General features: G+C 35.2%; 2 protein-coding genes across 2 annotated transcripts; both read left to right on the top strand.

Moving 5' to 3' along the window:
- The first annotated feature begins 747 nt into the window (after positions 1–747).
- On the top strand, positions 748–1,281 carry LOC141631305 (uncharacterized). The gene has a single exon (XM_074443994.1). It carries the CDS (start codon positions 748–750, stop codon positions 1,279–1,281), a length of 534 nt encoding a protein of 177 aa, XP_074300095.1.
- A 6,623-nt stretch (positions 1,282–7,904) lies between these two features.
- Positions 7,905–9,215, top strand: LOC141631306 (protein FAR1-RELATED SEQUENCE 5-like). Its single transcript, XM_074443995.1, has 2 exons — positions 7,905–8,244; positions 8,431–9,215. The coding sequence occupies exons 1-2, from the start codon at positions 7,905–7,907 to the stop codon at positions 9,213–9,215; spliced, it is 1,125 nt and encodes a 374-aa protein (XP_074300096.1).
- The last annotated feature ends 11,818 nt before the right edge of the window (positions 9,216–21,033 follow it).

A 21,033-nucleotide genomic window follows, 5' to 3' on the forward strand; every position in this document is an offset into this window, starting at 1 on the left:
TAGCCAACTATCTAGTTGGAAAGGAGTTGCCACCTGACCTTTCATATCAACAAAGGAAGAAGTTCTTACATGATGCCAAGTTCTTCCTTTGGGATGATCCTTATCTATTCAAACATTGCTCCGATGGGATTTTCCAGAGATTTGTCCCACAATGGGATAAAAAAAGGTGTGCTAGAAGGATGTCATTCTTCTCCTTATGGTGGTCATCATGGGCCATCCAAGACCGTTTCAAAGGTGTTGCAATCCGGCTTCTATTGGCCTAACATGTTCTAAGATGCCAAGAATTTTGTGATGGCATGCGATGCTTGCCAAAGAACGGACTCGATTTCAAGAAGACATGTGATGCATTTGAATGGTATCTTAGAAGTGGAGGTATTTGATGTGTGGGGTATCGATTACCAAGGGTCATTTCCTTCATCAAGAGGTAATCGTTACATATTGGTCGCCGTTGATTATGTCTCTAAATGGGTAGAGGCCATTTCTACTCCCACCAATGATGCCCGAGCAGTGATCAATTTACTCAAGAAGATCATATATCCAAGATTTGGTGTGCCAAGAGCGGTCATTAGTGATCGTGGTACTCACTTTGGTGAGAAACAACTTGATGTTTTGCTTGTAAAGTATGGGGTTTCCCATAGAAGAGGCTTGGCTTATCATACACAAATTAGTGGCTAAGTAGAGGTTTCAAACCGTGAGCTAAAGTCCATACTTGGTAAAGTTGTTGCCAAGTCAAGGAAATATTGGAGCATGAAGCTAAATGATACCTTGTGGGCCTACCGTACCGCTTATAAAACCCCTATTGTTACATCATCGTATAGGTTGGTTTATGGAAAAGCTTGCCATCTACCGGTTGAGATGGAGCATAAGGCATATTGGGCGGTCAAGAAGCTAAATATGGATTTAAATCTAAGTGGGAAGAAACGTCTATTGCCACTCTATAAGCTTGATGAATTCCGTTTGCAAGCTTATGAGAGCTCCCGTCTTTATAAGGAGAAGACGAAAAGCTGGCATGATAAGAAGATTTTAAAGAAAGAATTCAAGATCGGTGATAAGGTGTTGCTATTTATTTCCCGTTTCAAGCTATTTCCGGGAAAATTACGATCAAGGTGGTCCGGTCCATTTACTATCACTAATGTCAATAAGTTTGGTTCCGTTGAAGTGATGACCACCAATGGAGAAAAATTCAAAGCAAATGGCCATCGTTTAAAGGTATATCATGAGAATGTGATCGTTGGAGTTATAGAGGAAGTCACCGTAAATCTTCTATCTATGGAAGCTTAATCCATTAAAGCTTCTTAAGTCGTGCGGGACGTAAAATCAACGCTTCTCGTAAGGCAACCCGTGTTTTTATTTGTTTTTGTTTTCAATTTCCGAACAATTTAATGTTTTCATAGATTTAGGAATAATTTCTAGACTAGATGGTATTTTAAAATGTGTTTTGTAGGTAATTGAAGATGAGAATAAGGCTATATGAGGGTTGACACACTTCCCAATGCAAGAACCCCATTCGGGGTTGTAACTTTCAAAAACGGAGGAAGCTAAAATAAATACGGAGTAAGAAAGTCAAACTCCTAGAACTGGTCAACCCCAATCGAGGTGGGGTGTCCCCGAGCTGGGACGTGGTTTACTATTTTGTTGGCTTTTGTCATTAATACGGAAATATGCTCAATCATTCTACCATTTCTTATTCAATCCGACGGTACACCTTTCTCTATCTTCACTCATTTTCTTCATTTTCTACCTAAAATCTCACCAAATACCACTTCAATCATCAAGATTTCAAGGTTTGTTCATCAATAATCATCAACAAGTAAGTTTCTACCTCATTTATCTTTGATTTCATCCATTTAATCCCCTTTTAATACCAATTTCTCAAACCCTAACTCGATTTGGGGGTTTTTGATTTGCCACTTATATATGCTAGAAATTGGTTTTATTGTGTTCTATTAATGTTTGTAGGATGAATTAGTTCACTATTTTTTTTTATTATGCTTGTTTGGATGAATTTTTGTTTGTCTTAAGATTAAATTTTTGTCTTAAAAATTCAGAAATTTCATGACTCCTAAGAAAGCTAGTAAGCAAGCTCCTTCAAAGAGGAGAAGGGGTGAAGCGGAGGCATCCAATGCTGCGGAGGATGTCGAAATGCAAGATGTATCGGAGTGGCACGATCCTACATTCCCGGATGTGATTTTTGCGTCGGAAACTCAATGGCAAAAATGGAGGTCACTAAGGAATAAGGGTATGAAAGCCACTAAATTCATTAATTATGATTCTTTAAAGCATATCGGTCTTGATAAGCATGTTAAATCTTTGTTTAAGCGTCTTGACATGAAATTTGCTTATACTATGAATTACAAAACCTTCCTCGAACTCACCCTTGAGTTCTTGAGCTCATTTGAATTTCACAAGTCAAAGAAGAAGGATTTTATTTATGGTGTAAGTTTTCGGTTGTGTAATGAAGACTATAGGATGACTCTTGGTGAATTTGCAAAAATTTTTCAATTAAAACATGAGAAATTGCACATTTAGTCACCCACCCATTATAGCCCCAAGGATACATGGCAAGCCATTTATCATTACCCATTTGTTGATTGGAATCATGTTCCCCACCAATACATTCATTATCCCGCCATTCGTATATGGCAACAATTCATGGGTTGAACATTTTTGGGTAGAAATGAACCTCACTAGGTGAGGATTTTGGAGGTAAAAAATTTGGGTGCATTTTTAAATGTTGATGGTGATGAAAAATGCGGGATCAATCTCGCTTACCACTTTGCGACTCATTTGACTAAACAATGTAACCCTTCCACTAGTAAGATTGTCTTGGGTGGGTTGGTAACAAGGATTGCTAATAAGGTATGCCGCTTTAACCAAGAGACAACACATTTCCATCCTTTGCTTTCTTCGGGGGAGGCGGGTGATGGATTAGATTATGAATATTTTCTATCTTTGAATTGGTTTAGAAATTCTCATCCTCATATGATTTGGACAATTGGTAGAAATGAGTCAATTAGTCTACCGGATGAGGTTTCCGAACTAAAAGGTCCACACCAAACCCCGTCGGGCGGGTACCCCCTTTGAAGAGGTTACCTATCACATGCCTTTAAGAGGAGAGACACCCAATGCACCCACTATTGAGCGCCGTGAAAGAGGTCAATTCTCTCATGCTCGCCATTCCACCTTTAGTACTGACATGATGGACATCATGAGAGACCTTAGCCTTAATGTGGCCGCTATACTTGATGACCAAAGACTTGCCTTGCACCCCATTTATGATCACTTTGCTAGGCAAGGATTAATCCAACCCGAGGGCCCTCACCCATCATTCTACAATTATACCCAAGTGGGTTTCCATCTTCTTCTGGTTATGATGCAGGTACTTATGCGCCCGGTCCGGACTATTGTGGTTCCGATTATGGAATGGAGGCTATAGATGGTGGTTATGGTGGATATGAAGGATATGATAGCTATGGAGGAGGGCTTGGTAGTGGAAGAAATATTTATGGCTATGGAAATCCTTTCCAAAGTGGTGACCCAAGTGGTAGTTCTCACCAAGATGGTGCGTCGGGATCCGGTGGAGGTCAAGCACAAAGTGGTAAGAAGGGCTTCAACTTTTGGCTCTTTACTTGATTTGATGATGATTGGAAGAGTCCCTCGTATACATACTAGCTTGGGGAGGGGGGGGGGGGGTTAGCTTGTCTAGTAAGTTGCTTTTCTTTGCATTTTAGTTATATTTCCCGCAACCCATTAGATATAACTTCTTGTCTTTCTTGTTTATGTGCTTTGAGCCGTTTTTACGATTAGGTTGGATGCTTTACATGTTGGAAAATTGAGGACAATGTTGTGTTTAGCTTGGGGGGGGGGGGGATTGTATTTGCATTTTAGTTAGTTTGCATTGTAGAAAAATTCTGAAAATTTTTGAAGATTGTGTTGCTTTTAATTCTTATGCATCATATAGCCTACTTTTTGTCATGGTAATTGTGTTTATGCCCTCTTACTTAACCTAATGATAGCTTAATAGCTAATGATTCTTTCTTATTGATGGGATAATTGCATTCATGGGGATGTCTTGACATAGTAAGTGGAAGATGGAAATTGAACCAAATAGGCTTGATCTTGACTTTTGGCTAGCCACAAAATGGTAAGGTAGAGTCTCCTTGGACCGGTACATCCATTTTCGATCTCACTTAGGTGAGTGTAGGTCTCCTTATGGTGTGTACTACATCAAAAACGCACAAGTATGGTTTTTATTTCATCTCTTTATAAGCATTACTTTCATAATATGCCATGCATTTGAAGCCATTCACATTGACTATGTTTCCCATTTCTAGCCCCTTCTTACGCATATTTACATCTTATATAGCTACATTCTATACTTGCCTACCTTGTTAAGCTAGTAGATATGTCATTGGTGTTAGGGTGCTCATTTGGGTTATGCTTTGATTGAGACATTGTGAGCTTGGATATGCCGGAATTGCTAATTCCCGGATTTTGATTATGAAATCAAAAGAAAGAAGTAGAAAGAAAGTTAAGAAGAAAGAAAAGAATGAAAAAAGAATGCAAGAAATTGAATGAAAAAAAATGTGAAAAAGAAATGAAAAAAAAAAAGCATGAATTGAATTGAAAAAAAAAAGTTGAATTATGAAACTCTCTTGTTTTATTCATGAATTTTTGGGAGAGTATTCCTATGATTTGTATTGAAAAAAGTCATTACGTTGTTGTTTTTGGCTTCTAATTTTGGGTTTAGTTTGGGATTGAGCATCCTTTCACTTGGTTGTTGCTAGCTTGACTTAGCTCCACATACCATAATTCATATGATCCCCTTTATTACCCATTACATATTGCCTTCTTCTTACCCTTTGGTTTCTTATTCATGCTTGCATTTGATTGTTTTGACTTATGATTTGAAAAGACTACCATTTAGATTGCGGGCACACTCTAAGGAGTCAAGGATAGGTGAGTGCTACTCACATAAAAATCCTTTCACATATAAATTAGTTTTGAGTGAATCGTGAGAGTCCAAAGTAAAAAAGATCATGCAAGGGCCGAAAACTTCATTCAAAGTCATTCATGCTACGCCGCCACATAAATATCATCCATGTTTTTGCATTATCATTATGCCCATGTTGCTTTGGGATTTGAATCATTATGCTTATAGTTTGTTTTGGGATTATGCAATTGATGGGATATCTTTGCTTGCTTGAGGACAAGCAAGGATTTAGCTTGGGGGAGTTTGATGTGTCTAAATTATATACGATTTTACCCCCTATTGTAGCTCGGTTTCATTTGATTATTGTACTTTTATTAGCGTATTTGTGAGCTAATTCCGTGTTCTAGGTGTCTTTGCTTGTTTTCATTGTATTTTGTAGAAAATGAAGCATTTGTAGCTTTTTCCCATCAAATGTGCAAGCACTAAAGTTCACGAGGCTAAAATAAACAAGATCATGTAAATTGAAGGACGTTTTGGGAAAATCTGAGTAAAGAAATCCCGAGCATGAAGAATGACATGGGATTGATGCACAAAAATGAAAATGAAGCCCAAAAAAACTCCAAAAGACCAAGTCAACTTGCAAGCATAGGATGCTAAATGATGCTCTAACTCGAGGAATTATGGAGCATTAAGTCGGAACATAGGATGCCATTGGATAATTAATCAATAATTTAAGGCATTAAACCGAGAGACATGCGTCCCCGATCGAGGTGACCTTCCTCATTGAATTTTATGTTTCACCCTCAATCTTATATATATATATATATATATATATATATATATATATATATATATATATATATATATATATATAGAGTCAAGATCCGGTGAGAACGATCATTCGGTGAGAACGGTGAGAACAAACCTTATCCCTTAGATTAGAGTGAAATCAACGGCTAATGAAATTTCCAATTAAACCAATCAAACCATTAACTTCTCCCCTGCTTTCTTCGTTTTATTGAAAACCCCCAACCCCATTTTTTTAGTTGACAAATCAATTTTTTGTTCACCATTATTAACGATATAAAGTCAGCCCACATTAACACTATCACCATCTCCTTCTTCACCTATCACCAAGCAACAGTCCGACGTTCAATACGCAGGCGAATTTGTCTCTATGCCCGACACTTCTCTTCTTATTCCTCTCTACTCGTTTTCGGCTCCTGCGCAAACGCCGAGGTACCACCGGCGAAAGGACCAGGCGTCGAATTGGACGGTCTTCATCAGCCACGCCGTCTGAGGTTGTTGAAAATCTCGCCGGAGTCGTCTATTGTGGTGGTTGTTGGAGTCCCAGCAAATTTGAGGCAACCAATTTGATGCGTGACCACTCGTTATCGTCTCTCAAAATAATGTATCTACACCGTTATTTTATGTATCTAAACTCTATTTTAATGTATCTACCGCATTAATACACCAAAATTGTTCCTAGATACATTAAAAACTGTTTGAGATACATCATTGTGAGACTAGATACACAAAGATACACTATATTACTATCAGATTAATTGAATGGGTTTTTTTGAAGGAGGGTAGAATAAGAGGAGAAATTATTAGTCATGGTAGTTGAGGGTGAGAATTTGAGTGTATGGTGAGGTTAATACGGCTACTCGATCTGTGTTGTTGCTTGCATCAGACGCTGAACACTTTGATTGCGGTACCATCAACAACGAGAAATAGCAGGTTGGTATGGGCGTAAAAGAGAAATGCCCGAACTGTCGACGGTGACTAAAGGGCGGTGCAGTGACGGTGCTCGGTGTCGGCGATGAGTGTGGCGATGAGCAGCAACATCCTTCAATTACTCCACAGATACAGACGACCAACATCATCATAGTTACACATTTAGGAATTGAACGAAGGAACAATGAACAAATGGAAATTGAAGTAATCTTTAGGTGAAAATTAAGCTTTAATTCATGAGATCAGAATGTCGAAAAAAAAAATTGATTTGCTAGAGTGATTTAGGGTGTAACAAGATAAAGTAAGCAAATTAGGAAAATTACAGGATAGAGAAAGGATAAGAGATGAGTGCGTAAGTTGGGTTTGTTTTCGCTTTGTTTTCAGTAACTTCGTGAGTTGGATTTGTCCGGATATTTAATTGTTTACATCACTTTTTCACTATTCGTTCTCACCGTTCTCACCGAGTGATCGTTCTCACCGGATCCTAAATCTATATATATATATATATATATATATATATATATATATATATATATATATATATATATATATATATATATATATATATATATATATATATATATATATATATATATATAGGGTCGAGATCCGGTGAGAACCACCCATATAATGAGAACCATGAGAACCACTTAACAACCCTTGGATCTAATAATACACAGGCTGAGATTAACTCAACCAAACCCAAACGAATTACGCGCGTCCCCCCAAACCAAACTAATCTCAGTCATTTTCCAATTTTGCTTTCTCTCTCATCATTCTTTCTCCTTCTTTAACTAATCTCGTCGACTATCAAAACCTTCCGCCATCACCTCTTCGATAATCAAACCTTAACTTTCTGTACAATCAAACGATAAATTCTTCGACAATCAACCTTTCGACGGTGCTTCAATCAATGAAGCCTTTAAATTCGAGGTAAAATTTCGATCTTGATGATTATTTGTTGTGAAATTAGTTGAATTAGTCGATCAAATTAGATTGTTCATGAAATTAGGGATTGATTCATCGATTAAATTTCTGAAATGATGAATTATGCTTTTGAATTTAGGGTTTCATCAATTAAATTGGAGAAACTGAGAAATTAGGGTTAGAGAATTTGAGAAATTACCTAAATTTGTTGAAATCGTGAAATTAGGGTTTGATTCATCTATTAACTTTCTGGATTGATAAATTATGCTTCTAAATTTAGGGTTTCATGAATTAATATGGGGAAACTATGAAATTAGGGTTGGAGAAATTGAAAAACCCCCTAAATTTGTTGAAATCGGGACATTGGAAATTAGCCTGGAAAGACAAGGTGCAACACAGATATTGCATGTGGCACATACTGAAAAAGTTGCCTGAGAAGGTAGGGCCTGTAATATTTAAGCATACTGAGTTTCTGAAGAAGATAAACAGATGTGTTTTGAGCGAAGATGTGGAGCCGCCTGAATTTGAGGAAAGGTGGAAAACACTAGTTGAATCTCATTGGTTGTCGGATAACGAGTGGCTTAAGGAGAAGTACAGCATTAGAAATATGTGGGTTCCAGCTTACTCTCGCGACCTTTTTTTAGGAGGTTTGATGAGAACAACCTCCAGGTCAGAGTCAGAAAACCACTTTTTCACCAACTTCGCTAATCCTAATTTAACCCTAGTTGAGTTTTGGATGATATTTGAGAGTGCAATGGATGCACAAAGATTTACTCATTCGAAACTCGTTGCATAATCAAAAAACTCCTTCCCCCAGTTGTCGACTCCATTAGCCCTAGAAAAGCATGCATCAGAAATCAACACTCCAATAGTTTTCGGCGAGTTTCAAAAGGAAGTCGTAGCAGCTTGCTATTCATGTGGTGTTGGGGATAAAGAAAAAGATAAAACCTATCCAATTCTATACACAGATATCATACATCAAGTTCGAAACAAAACGTATGAGGTTGGTTTTAAGAAGGATGATGTTTCAGTGGTATGCACTTGCAAGAAGTTTGAAAGACATGGAATACACTGTCGACATGCTCTGTGTGTCTTTAAAGATCAGGGAATTCAGAATGTTCCAAGTGACTACCTACTTAGTCAGTGGACCAAACTAGCAACCTGCCAGCCAATCGTCGGCCCTAATGGCCAGTTGCTTGCTGATTGTACATCAATGGATGTACAGAAATACAAAGTTGGTGAGTTATGGTCAGAGTTGTTTACTTGTGTGGCACTCGTTGAACAGAGTCCTGGGCATTGTGATGAGTTGCTTTGGATTTTGCGTGAGTTCAAGGAAAGCGTAAAAAATGCCCCTGATGAAAGTGGCAATACTGGTATTGCAAAGGTAAAGGACACGAATGCTGAAATTGGGATGCTTTTAGGAACAAGAATCCCTAGTGAGATTAAGGTTTTGCCTCCAAGGCAGTGCAAAAACGAAGGCTCGGGAAAAAGGCTGATCTCACAAAGAGAACGAGCTGGGGAAGTGAACAAGAAACCGCTAAGAAAATGCAGGGCTTGTGGGGAGATGGCGAACCACGACAGTAGGAATTGTGACCGAAGGACAACCAAAAATGAGTAGAGTAATTTTTTTTAATGAATATTTAAAGCATTCGACATTTGCCTTATTGAATAATTCGGGACTTTTTATTTTATTTGATAGATGTTGGACTTGTTTTCTTAAGATGAATATAACACTTATAGAATGTAAAACATTAGTTTTCCTGTCACTATTATTTCGTGCACATACAACGGTATTTCATGCACATACACAGGTATTTCATGCACAAAGAACGTTATTTCATTCACACATTAGGCGAGTATCAAGAAACCTTAAGGCGATTAATTTATTCATTGTTTCACCAGATTTGGTAATCTAAAATGCGAATAGCCCAACACTAAAATGTGATCAATTGAAATGAATCTTCGTGTACGACAAGTCTTTAAAATTCAAAGTGACGATCCGAGCGAAAATGTCATTAGCTGAATCATCGTATATGACAAGCCGGGTAAAATGAGAATTGTTGACCCAACGTCAAGAAATAATGATAATTGGTGTGGGCTTATTTAAATTTGGGCCCGTCCTATCAGCATATTTATTCACTATTTTTGAGGCATGAGTTATGTTTATCAAGTCGTGTTAGTCATGCTGAGGAAAATCAGTAATCTAATGTGTAATGGTCAATATAATTTATAGTTATTTCATGCATGTACATGGTTATTTGATGCACTTTCATGGTTATTGAAAGGATTCATAAACCCTCAAATTAAACTCTTTAATTTTATATCTTATTACTCATTAATTAAATATGATGATCTTATGCATGCATAACAAAATATAAAACAAAGATAAGAAGAATGCTCCTTACAATGATGAAATCGGATTAAGGGCACAAGTAAGAACTCTTTTCCTACTTGTTCTTGAGCTAAAAATAAATGGATGATCCTCCTTGTCTCAATAATGTGAGAACCTCCTTTCAATTGCACCAAGACAAACCATTAATACTAATTTATATATTAATTAGATATATAAATTAGTGACCTTAAAATTAATCTTATTATTATTTCTATTACTACTTTTAGTAATCTAAATATAAGATTTTGAATAACTTTTATTTTCTTTTCTAAAACTTTATTTTAGAGAGAAAAAGAGAGAAGAGTAAGAAGTGAAATTGTGTACGAATGAATAATTGAATAAAAACAATTCTTATTCATTATAGAGGGGGGAAAACTAGTGGTTAGGGGGTGATTCAAGGACCCAATACATGCCCCTTTGCTTTTTAGAGTTGTTCTTATCAATATGAGCTAGAGTGTAGAATAGGTTATAAAGTAAGCATTTTGTTTTCCACTAATAAAACAATTTACCCATTTCACCCTAAACTCCTCTAAAAAACCGGTGCCCCATTTGTAATATGGAGTCCGTTTTATTTTTGTCAATTGTCATTTTGTCATATAATGTGTGACATGTAACATGTAACATGTTATTAATAATATTAATGCATATTTAACAATTAAATATCATTACATATATTAATTTAATTATATACAACAATTGACTAATAATTCACAATTACAAGTAAATAAAATGGTTCGTGTTAATATAATCTACAACACATTGCAATTATAATTAACCGTTTATTCTTAATTTAATTGTTTCGTAAAACAAAGTTTTAGTAATATGACATCCTAATTACTAAAACGAATCTCATTTAATCGAATTACAACAAGATTCATATTCTTACTCACATATGTAATTTTTTCAATTTTAAGGAATTAATTAATCTGTATCATTATACAATTAATTGATTTTATCTATTAAGGGAATTGTCCTTTAGGTGTGACCTTAAGGGATCAATTGATCACCACCGTCAAACGATAGTAATGTCAAACTCTAGTAAGCCAATCATTACCGATTAATGTTGATCAGTTGATGTATAAAAATGAATCATCCCTTTATGAATTCTTATTATGAGTTTTAATAATGTGATCGCACTATTGTCGAGGACACATACTCCAACAATCTCCCACTTGTCCGAGACAAGTGTGCATCACCAATTCTCTTGTCCTATTACAATCTCCCACTCAATGCAAGGTGTCTTGCGGGTCGTTCTTGCAAGTGATCATATCAAGAGTGGTTTCCTCGATCTGGAGAGTAACTATCTGACCAGAACTATCTACCAAAGATACCTTCCGAGCGTGGCCACGCATTTTCAGTTCACTACTTCTCGAGCGACCCTGAGATTTTAAATAACCCTGACAAGAGGATGGACAGTTCCTATCGCACTATTCCCTTTATTTAGCCACAACTCATCATGACCCAAGCGATGCCCATTTGACCCCATTTACGAAAGTCGTAGAGCATAACTCAAAGTCACTCAGAATCTGTGCCAACTTGGGCGAATAATCTTCAGTCAAAGAATTAACTCAAAAGAATACTATAGTAGGTCTTGCCACGACCAGGCTACATATGAATTACTAGAACTCTATAAGCGGTCACTGCCGGATAGAGTGTCCCATACAGTATGCCTATGTGATCGACTAGTCATCTCTTATGACTTTATGGCACTTGAACTTGCCAACAATCGCATCACACTCTAGTCACTTCGAGACGTCACCTCATATAAGTGACTAGGGGCTAATATTGTGTTAATCCAGTTCACTTAAATAGGGTTTAATATTGTCTCGATAACCTATTTGGAAAACAAAGTGTTATAGGAAAAGAGTTTTGAATAAAACTCAAACGATGAATGTATTATCACATATGTAAAATTGATACTATATCAATTACTACATAATCTATAATCCATACTTAATATTGTATACATCCATATATCTCAACTCAATTGAAATGGCATGACTTATCATGCTAAGCCTATGAGAAGGCTTTGGTTAGTAAGTCTTAGCAACACATTGCACTTTCCCTAACCTTACTATGTACCTTTTTCCCTTTGTTATGTATAATCATTATTATAAAACTTTTGATTACGTGTCTAAATCCAATCTAGACATAGGCTTTCAAGCCTTGAATAGCTCCCACTGATCTCATAATGAGTAGGGATAGGACCTTCGGTTATTGGAACGAACTACCATAGTTCCTCCAATTCACTAAACCGATTCCTAATATCGTCCCCTCCTTCTTGCATATCTCATTATTGCAAGTGTACAAAATTTCTGTTGTATATATCTCATTGTTCAACTGCCTATGATGTTTCTGTTGGAATATGTGTCCTCCGACAATAATGCGATCACGACTGGTGATCATGATGATCACATGTTTAAATCTCATTATAAAGAATACAATTGGGAAGTAATATTTTTACCGTCAACTGATCAACATATATCGGTAATGATTGGCTGACTAGAGTTTGACATTACTGTCGTGCGACGGTGGTGATCAGTTGATCCCCTAGGTCATACCTATAGGGCAACACTCTTAATTGATCATTTAATTAATCGTATAATGTTACGAGTTAATTGAATTACTTGAAAATTGACGGACGATTTTGGAAGTAAAATTTACGTATCACATTGAAATTGATTAAAATGAGATACGGTCTGAGTAATCGAATTGTATCATTACTCAGATGAAATTATTGTTTAAGGAAACAATTAAATTTGAATGAATTATTATAAATACGATTTATAAATTGGTAAATTATTTTGGTACAAGTAATTATGAATTACTAAGTCGATTTTTGCATATGACGTGTTTTTATTAATACGTTGATTTTTAATATGTTAAAAAAAATACATAACAAATTTATGTTACATATGACATGTGACAAATTGATAAATTGACAAAAATAATATGGAATCCATATTATCCAATGTGCCGAAAATTGGAGGAGTATTAAGCTAATATTATGTTGATTGTATTAGTGGAAGGCATGATGATTACCTACTAATCTAGCCATGCAACCCTATTTTGCATTGTGAAGACAAATAATTGCATGCATTGGCTCCCTCCCATGCCCCCCTTCCCCACGGTTTTGTGAGAGGAAAAACCACTTGGTTTTTCCTCTTACTTCACCTAATATACACAAAATGTTTTGTGTTTTTATCATTCATTAATTATTCATCTAAACTTTGAGTTTTAGAAAGAGAAATAAAAACTTCCTTCTTCCTCCTCTCCAAACCGAAAATATTAAGTGTCTTATAATATTTTTGGGTCAATTTCATACAAGATTAATATTGTACTAGTAACTATAATATTAATTTTAATTAAGAGTAAGCTTTGGGTATAAATCCTTGGGAGAGATCCTACACTTGGGTCTTAGTTCATCCAAAAGGGAAAGCTCAAGAACAAGATAGAAAGGTGATCTCTCTTGTACCCATTAAACCGAAAATCACAATGTAAGAACAATGTTTCTTCCTTATTTTGTTTTAATGTTTGCATGCATAAGATCAATCATTAACTTTATGACAAATTAAATTAAAACATATATGAATATGTAAGTATATAGATCTACTTATCCTTCAATCGGTATCAAGAGCCATGGTTGTTTGCATGCAAATCGGTTAAAAGTTTTTTCGAGTTATAAAGATTAACATATAAAACTTGTAAAACTTGTGTTATTATGATATATCACGAAATTTATTCATGCATGTTAAAATTTCTGGTCCTAAAATGTTTTAGGATATTTTGGTTAAATTTACGGATTTTTATTGTTCATATTATACAATAATGGCATTTAAATGTGATTTTATGAGTAAAAATGTCATTTTCGGTCTAAAATTAGCTATACTTCGAATTTTCCAGTTATTTTTGGATATGTTGTCACATATATTATTTTGAGATAACCTGTAAATTTTCATAATTTTTGGACTTGCTATACTCGAAAAATGGATTTTTCATTATTAAATTCGGATTTAGGTGAAAAATAGGTTAATATGAGATAAATTTCGAATCTGGTCATAGAAATTTAGTATGTTGTCACATGAAATTTTAAAAGATGTGTGTAAAATAATGGGCTATAATGAAGTCTTTTTGCATGATTTATGGATTTTTGAAGAAAAATAGCATAAATAGTGACATTATTAGTGAAAAATTAATAAAACATAATCTATGACTAAGGAAAAACGTTATATGTTGCATTTTATTATCTTTTTCAGATCTAAAATTGAAAAGTTAATGAATATAATTTTTCCCATGTTTTTATGATTATTTTATTAAAAACCGATAAACCGCAACATTGTTTTTCCGGAAAAATTTCAAAATTTTTAACCTAAGTTTTTGAACATTATGAGTGTCAAGGTATTTTTCAAGAATGTTCATGAGTTTAAATTTCAAATTTCAAATTTATTTGAAATTTTATGATTTATTTGAAATTTATAGCTTATTTTTGTAATTTTTAGTCCATTAATGAACAATTTTATAAATATGAGTTAATTATGGTCAAATTATTAGTGAAGACTAAATTTTGAGTCCTAAGAGTTTGGGGTAATTAACTTATGCATAAATATGAATTTATGTAATTTTTTGTGATTATAAAATGTTGAAATCACGCAAATCCGTAAAAATCGAGTAATATACGATATTGGCTAATTAAAGGCGATTTAGCATAAAATTGGGCATGTTCATACATATTATAATGCTGCATTTTCTTTATGATTGTCATAATTTTAATTTATGTAATTTTTGAATTATGTAATTTTACTTAGTATGGCCTTAGATTTTAATTGGTATTTCCCGAAATGTATGGGAATATCGATTCAGTTGTAATTTTATTGTGATCTCGTATCACCGTTTTGTAATTTAATAGATTTATTTTATTTTAGTTACAAATGTATAATAGGAAATTATGTAATTTATTATGTAATTTTATTCATTCCAGAGTTCCCAAAGACGGATTTCTTCAAGAATGGCGATACATAAAGACGGTGTTACCTCGAGATGCGTGTCACAACCGAAGTTCAAGGGACCAATGAAGTTGGTTTCCGAATATGTAATAGTTAAATAGTTTTTCTATTTTAGGAAAGGCCATACTAGGATTTATTTATTTTATGCTTGCATTTTATTTTATGTCGCATGCATCGCTAAATCGTCATAACTAAAACATGCATCTTCTTTCATCAAGTTAATTGACCGTGTCAATTAAAATTATCGTAGTTCACCGCTTTAGTTCACTTAAAACGTGATAGATAATGAATTGACATGACCTCTCGCTAAAACAATCAATTGAGACATAGCCTTACCAAATAGTAGAAACCATGAAAACCTATTTCGCGAGTGAGTGCACTCGGCTACCCCCGGGGTAAAAACCTTGTTACGTAGGGGAAGTGGGTGATAAATGTCTATCCACCGAATTCATGTTGATAAGGGTTTCATCGGCTACCCCGTGCCTAAGTTAATGTGGGTTTGGATAATGGACACATTTATTCGAAATTTGGATTGAACTCAACAAAAGTTATTGATAAGGGTTTCATCGGCTACCCCGTGCCCTTGTTGATGTGTTTTGGGCTATAGATAAACATTAGAGTAATTTTATCGACCAAGAGTTCTAAAAGTAGAATCGATTAAAAGGTTAATCCACCTAGTTATATTGATAAAGGTTTCATCGGCTACCCCGTGCCTAAGTTGATATGAATTTGGGTCTTGGAATCATTTATCTAGTTGGGTAGAGGTCACTAGAAAAATGCATAAAACTTGTTTAAATCTTACATTTTTACGAGTATTATTATTAAAACGACATTTGTTTTACTCCTTCTATTTTGTTTTGTAGACCACTTCTTTTTCTCATAACAAATGGCAACACCAACACCAAACGCCATGCCTCTCGCTAATACTTCTTGGCTCCGATCCTTCATGGATCGATGTAAACTTGAAAAGAATGTGTCAAATTTCTCCGATTGGGATGCCTAACTCAAATTGGTCGCCCAAGGTGACGACAAGCTTCGTTACCTTACCGAGGCCTCTCCACCCGAACCTACTACTAGGTCGACTGCCGCCACTAGGCAAGCATATGAGGCTTACCAAAATGAGTCCGCCGCAATGAAAAATGTCTTGATATTTGCGATGGAGGCGGACCTCCAAAGGAGAGCCTTTAAAATGGGCAATGCTAATGAGATTTACTCCAAGCTTGTGACAATGTTTTCACAAACTCCGCGGATCGTCCAATATGAGGCGGCCGCGGCATTCTTTGATCTCGACTTCAAAGAGGGCCAAAAGGTTAGCCCTCATGTGCTCAAACTTATGGAGCTTGTCGAGACCTTGAAAATTCAAAAGGTTGAAATCCCCAAAGAACTCATTGTAGATAGGATTCTACACTCCTTGTCCAAAGTCAAAGCATATGTTCAATTCCGGGTGAATTTTAACATGCAAGACAAGGATGTGTCTCTTGAAGAATTGCACAAGTTACTTGTGCAAGCCGAGAGGGACATGGGGTTAAATGTGAACCCACCAAAAGATGTGCTTAACATAAGCACTAAGAGTAAGGGGAAGTTCAAGAAGAATGGGAGGAAGGGTAAGAAGCAAACTCCCACATTCACCAAAGCTAAGACTTGTGAAGCTAGCACTTCAAAAATCAAGAAGGGTCCTCTTGATAAATGCCATTATTGTAATGGTATGGGACATTGGAAAAGAAATTGTTCCAAATACCTTGGTGATATTAAGGCTGGAAACATTACTCCAGTAGGTAAATGACTATCCTTCTTTTATATTTCTAATTCAACTATGGTATTATGATGCAAAGTTGTGATAATGTATCTCCCTTTTTATTTTTAAATAGGGCCTCCACCAAGCAAAGACAAGGGAAAGGAAAAGCAAGCATGAGAAACCATCAAGAAGCTAAGAATAGCTTTCATGGAGCTTTGCTTTTCATTTTCTTACTTTAAATTATGTTTTGGATTTTAGAACCTTAAGTTTTCGTGTTCGACATGAAAAGATATTTTGGATAATGGGTTGTATTTGGATAATGGTGACTTGGTTTGCAACCCAAGTCACCCGTTTTATCATTTTATCCATTTGTTCTAAAATTCATGTTTAAATGCTTGTTCTTAGAAACATATAACTTAAAGTGATCTAATAGACAAATATAATGACGGGTTTCATTATATGTCCACATGCTTAAGGCTTGTGTATGATCATTTATAAAGCGATTTTGAGTTTATGAACTCTCTTAAAGGTATGTCAATCACCAAGTACACATATGAAATCTAAAACTATTAGTCAACCTATGAGGTAGTTCTCCTTATACTTCAAATCATTATTTGTGTCTCATATGCTATCTTTGAATCTATAGTGTATTTATTCTAAAGATAGAGTGGGAGAAAAATGAGGACACAACATACGAGACAAGATAAAAAATTGTGTACTTGTGTAAATGAAGATCTACGCAAGAAAGAATGATTTGAATGAAGGTATATCTATTTACATAGTATACCAAATAGATGAGATCTATGGTCTCAAGTAAGTTCTATATGACAAAGGAGACCAAGTGAAGTAATCGAAAGAACATATTCTTATGATAACTACACGAGGAGACCAAAAGAAAGTTTTGGAAGAAAAATGACTAATGTAAAGTCTTAACAAGTTTTTGACTAAGTTCGATATGATAAATTTTGACCAATAGTTTCAACCTTGAGAATTACTTAAGAGCCTAAATGAATCATAGTAACATACTAGTTATGATCGAGTTGCAAAGATTGATATACCGATATCTTCAATGGCCAAGTTTTAACCACGCAAATGTCATTGCTTAACCTCATTATGAAATGGTTAAACCTCCTTCCGAAAGGGTATTTCGAAGGACGTGTTCTAGATATTATTTATATTTGAATAATGACATTGCTACACATCATTATGACATGAGTGTGTTAGAGATTTAAAATCTCTTTACATAAGGTTAAAATGAGACCTCTTCAAAATAGGTATTTTGAAGGGATATGATGGGAACATATATGGTTTTATCTTAATAACTTGGCAATGCAATTTATATTTCAGTTCTTGAAAAGTTTCGATTGAGAAGTCAATTTCGAAATATGTGGAATTGAGTGGGAGTTAGGAAATTATCATGTGAAGACATGGAATTTAGTGGGAGCTATCATCCTTTGAATGTTTACAACTCACCACTCATTAAAGAATGACGAGCTAACACCTTCCTTCACAGAGGAAGTTTTGAGTTTTCAATTCTGGATGAATTTGGACTATGATGAATCCAATTACGACAAGAAATATTGGATTAGTATTAAGAAATACACATCATATCAACATACACATAGGTTATTCATATAGATGAAAATGGAATTGCCATTAGCAGTCATGGTCATTCATTGAACCTATGAATGGTTGATCTCATGATTATTAGTAACTAATGTTTCCGCCATTAGAAAAATCATGCACATGTCCAATAGTGAATCATATGCATAAGAGCATGATGATTCATTGGTAAGCCATAATAGAAACATCATGAATTCTCAAGTAGAATCCGATGAGCGATTTCGGTGTTTGACGGAATACTCTATTATGTGTTAAGAGGTTGCACATATTATAGAAAGTTCGAACACACGTAAAGATTTATAGAAATCCTAACTTTTCAAATCAAAAGGAGAGATAAGAAGTTTTGGAAAGATACTTAGTTTAATAAGAAGTTACTCAAAACTAATCTTTCCTAACTATGCTAGGACTTATGAGAAGTGTTAGGCCAATCGTCTTGGCAAATTGTTGCAAGACTCTACAAAACATGTACCTAGTGCATTGTGTGTGGATGGAGTACTTGATCAGTACAAGTTATATCATTCACCACAAATTCGTTCGTTATGTGATAATCGATAAGGAAGTTCTTTCAAGTTAAAGAACCGAAACCAAGGTCGGGAACCTTGATGCGTACTTGGTAAGATTCATGCTATGAGAGAGAACATGAATATAAAGGAAAATGCAAGTGTAAGAAGTTTGAACACATGAACACATGGCATGTTAAACTTCTATTGCAATCAATAAGTGATTACACTTACGATATACATCACAAGGTTGTAATATGATATTGACTACCCGAGTGTGATGTCGACATTTGTCGTTTGAGTTATTATTAACTCACCTTGTACATTGTTACATCCAAACGGGTTGTGGAGACAATTGAACCCCGTTAAAGTGAACATGGATTAACATTGTATTTGCCCATAGTTACTTACATGAGGTGACGTCTCGAAGTGACTAGAGTGTGATGCGATTGATGGCAAGTTCAAGTGCCATAGAGTCATGTGAGATGACTAGTCGATCACATAGGCAGACTGTTAGGAACTTTTTGTCGGGCCTAATGACCGCTTATAGAGTTCTGGCAAATTTATATAGCCTGGTCGTGGCGAGAGCCGCTATAGTATTCAAATGAGTCGATTCTTTTGACTAAAGACTATTCGCCTAAGATGGCACGTTTGATTAACTTTGATTTATGTTACTACGACCTTCGTAAATGGGGTCAAATGGGCATATTTTGGGTTATGATGGCTGTGTCTAGTCGAAGGGAATGAGTGCGATAGGAATTGTCCATCCCTAGTCAGGGTTATAACAATATCTCAGGGCCACTCGAGGAGTAATGAACTGGAAATGCGTGGCCACGCTCGGAAGGTATCTATGATAGATAAATCCGGTCAATCAGTTATTCTCCAGATCGAGGAAACCACTCTCGATATGATCACTTGCAAGTACGACCTGAAAGACACCTTGCATTGAGTGGGAGATAGTAATAGGACAAGAGAATTGGTGATGCACACTTGTCGAGGACAAGTGGGAGATTGTTGGAATATGTGTCCTCCGACAATAATGCGATCACGACTGTTGATCATGATGATCACATGTTTAAATCTCATTATAAAGAATACAATTGGGAAGTAATATTTTTACTTGTCAACCGAGCAACATATATCGGTAATGATTGGGCGACTAGAGTTTGACATTACGTCGTGCGACGGTGGTGATCGATTGATCCCCAGGTCATACCTATAGGGCAACACTCTTAATTGATCATTTAATTAATCGTATAATGTTACGAGTTAATTGAATTACTTGAAAATTGACGGACGATTTTGGAAGTAAAATTTACGTATCACATTGAAATTGATTAAAATGAGATACGGTCTGAGTAATCGAATTGTATCATTACTCAGATGAAATTATTGTTTAAGGAAACAATTAAATTTGAATGAATTATTATAAATACGATTTATAAATTGGTAAATTATTTTGGTACAAGTGATTATGAATTACTAAGTCGATTTTTGCATATGACGTATTTTTATTAATACGTTGATTTTTAATATGTTAAAAAAAAATACATAACAAATTTATGTTACATATGACATGTGACAAATTGATAAATTGACAAAAATAATATGGAATCCATATTATCCAATGTGCTGAAAATTGGAGGAGTATTAAGCTAATATTAAGTTGATTGTATTAGTGGAAGGCATGATGATTACCTACTAATCTAGCCATGCAACCCTATTATGCATTGTGAAGACAAATAATTGCATGCATTGGCTCCCTCCCATGCCCCCCTTCCACCCGGTTTTGTGAGAGGAAAAACCACTTGGTTTTTCCTCTTACTTCACCTAATATACACAAAATGTTTTGTGTTTTTATCATTCATTCATTATTCATCTAAACTTTGAGTTTTAGAAAGAGAAATAAAAATTTCCTTCTTCCTCCTCTCCAAACCGAAAATATTAAGTGTCTTATAATATTTTTGGGTCAATTTCATACAAGATTAATATTGTACTAGTAACTATAATATTAAATTTAATTAAGAGTAAGCTTTGGGTATAAATCCTTGGGAGAGATCCTACACTTGGGTCTTAGTTCATCCAAAAGGGAAAGCTCAAGAACAAGAGAGAAAGGTGATCTCTCTTGTGCCCATTAAACCGAAAATCACAATGTAAGAACAATGTTTCTTCCTTATTTTGTT

This window comes from Silene latifolia, chromosome Y, assembly GCF_048544455.1.
Source record: "Silene latifolia isolate original U9 population chromosome Y, ASM4854445v1, whole genome shotgun sequence".
Lineage (NCBI taxonomy): Eukaryota > Viridiplantae > Streptophyta > Magnoliopsida > Caryophyllales > Caryophyllaceae > Silene > Silene latifolia.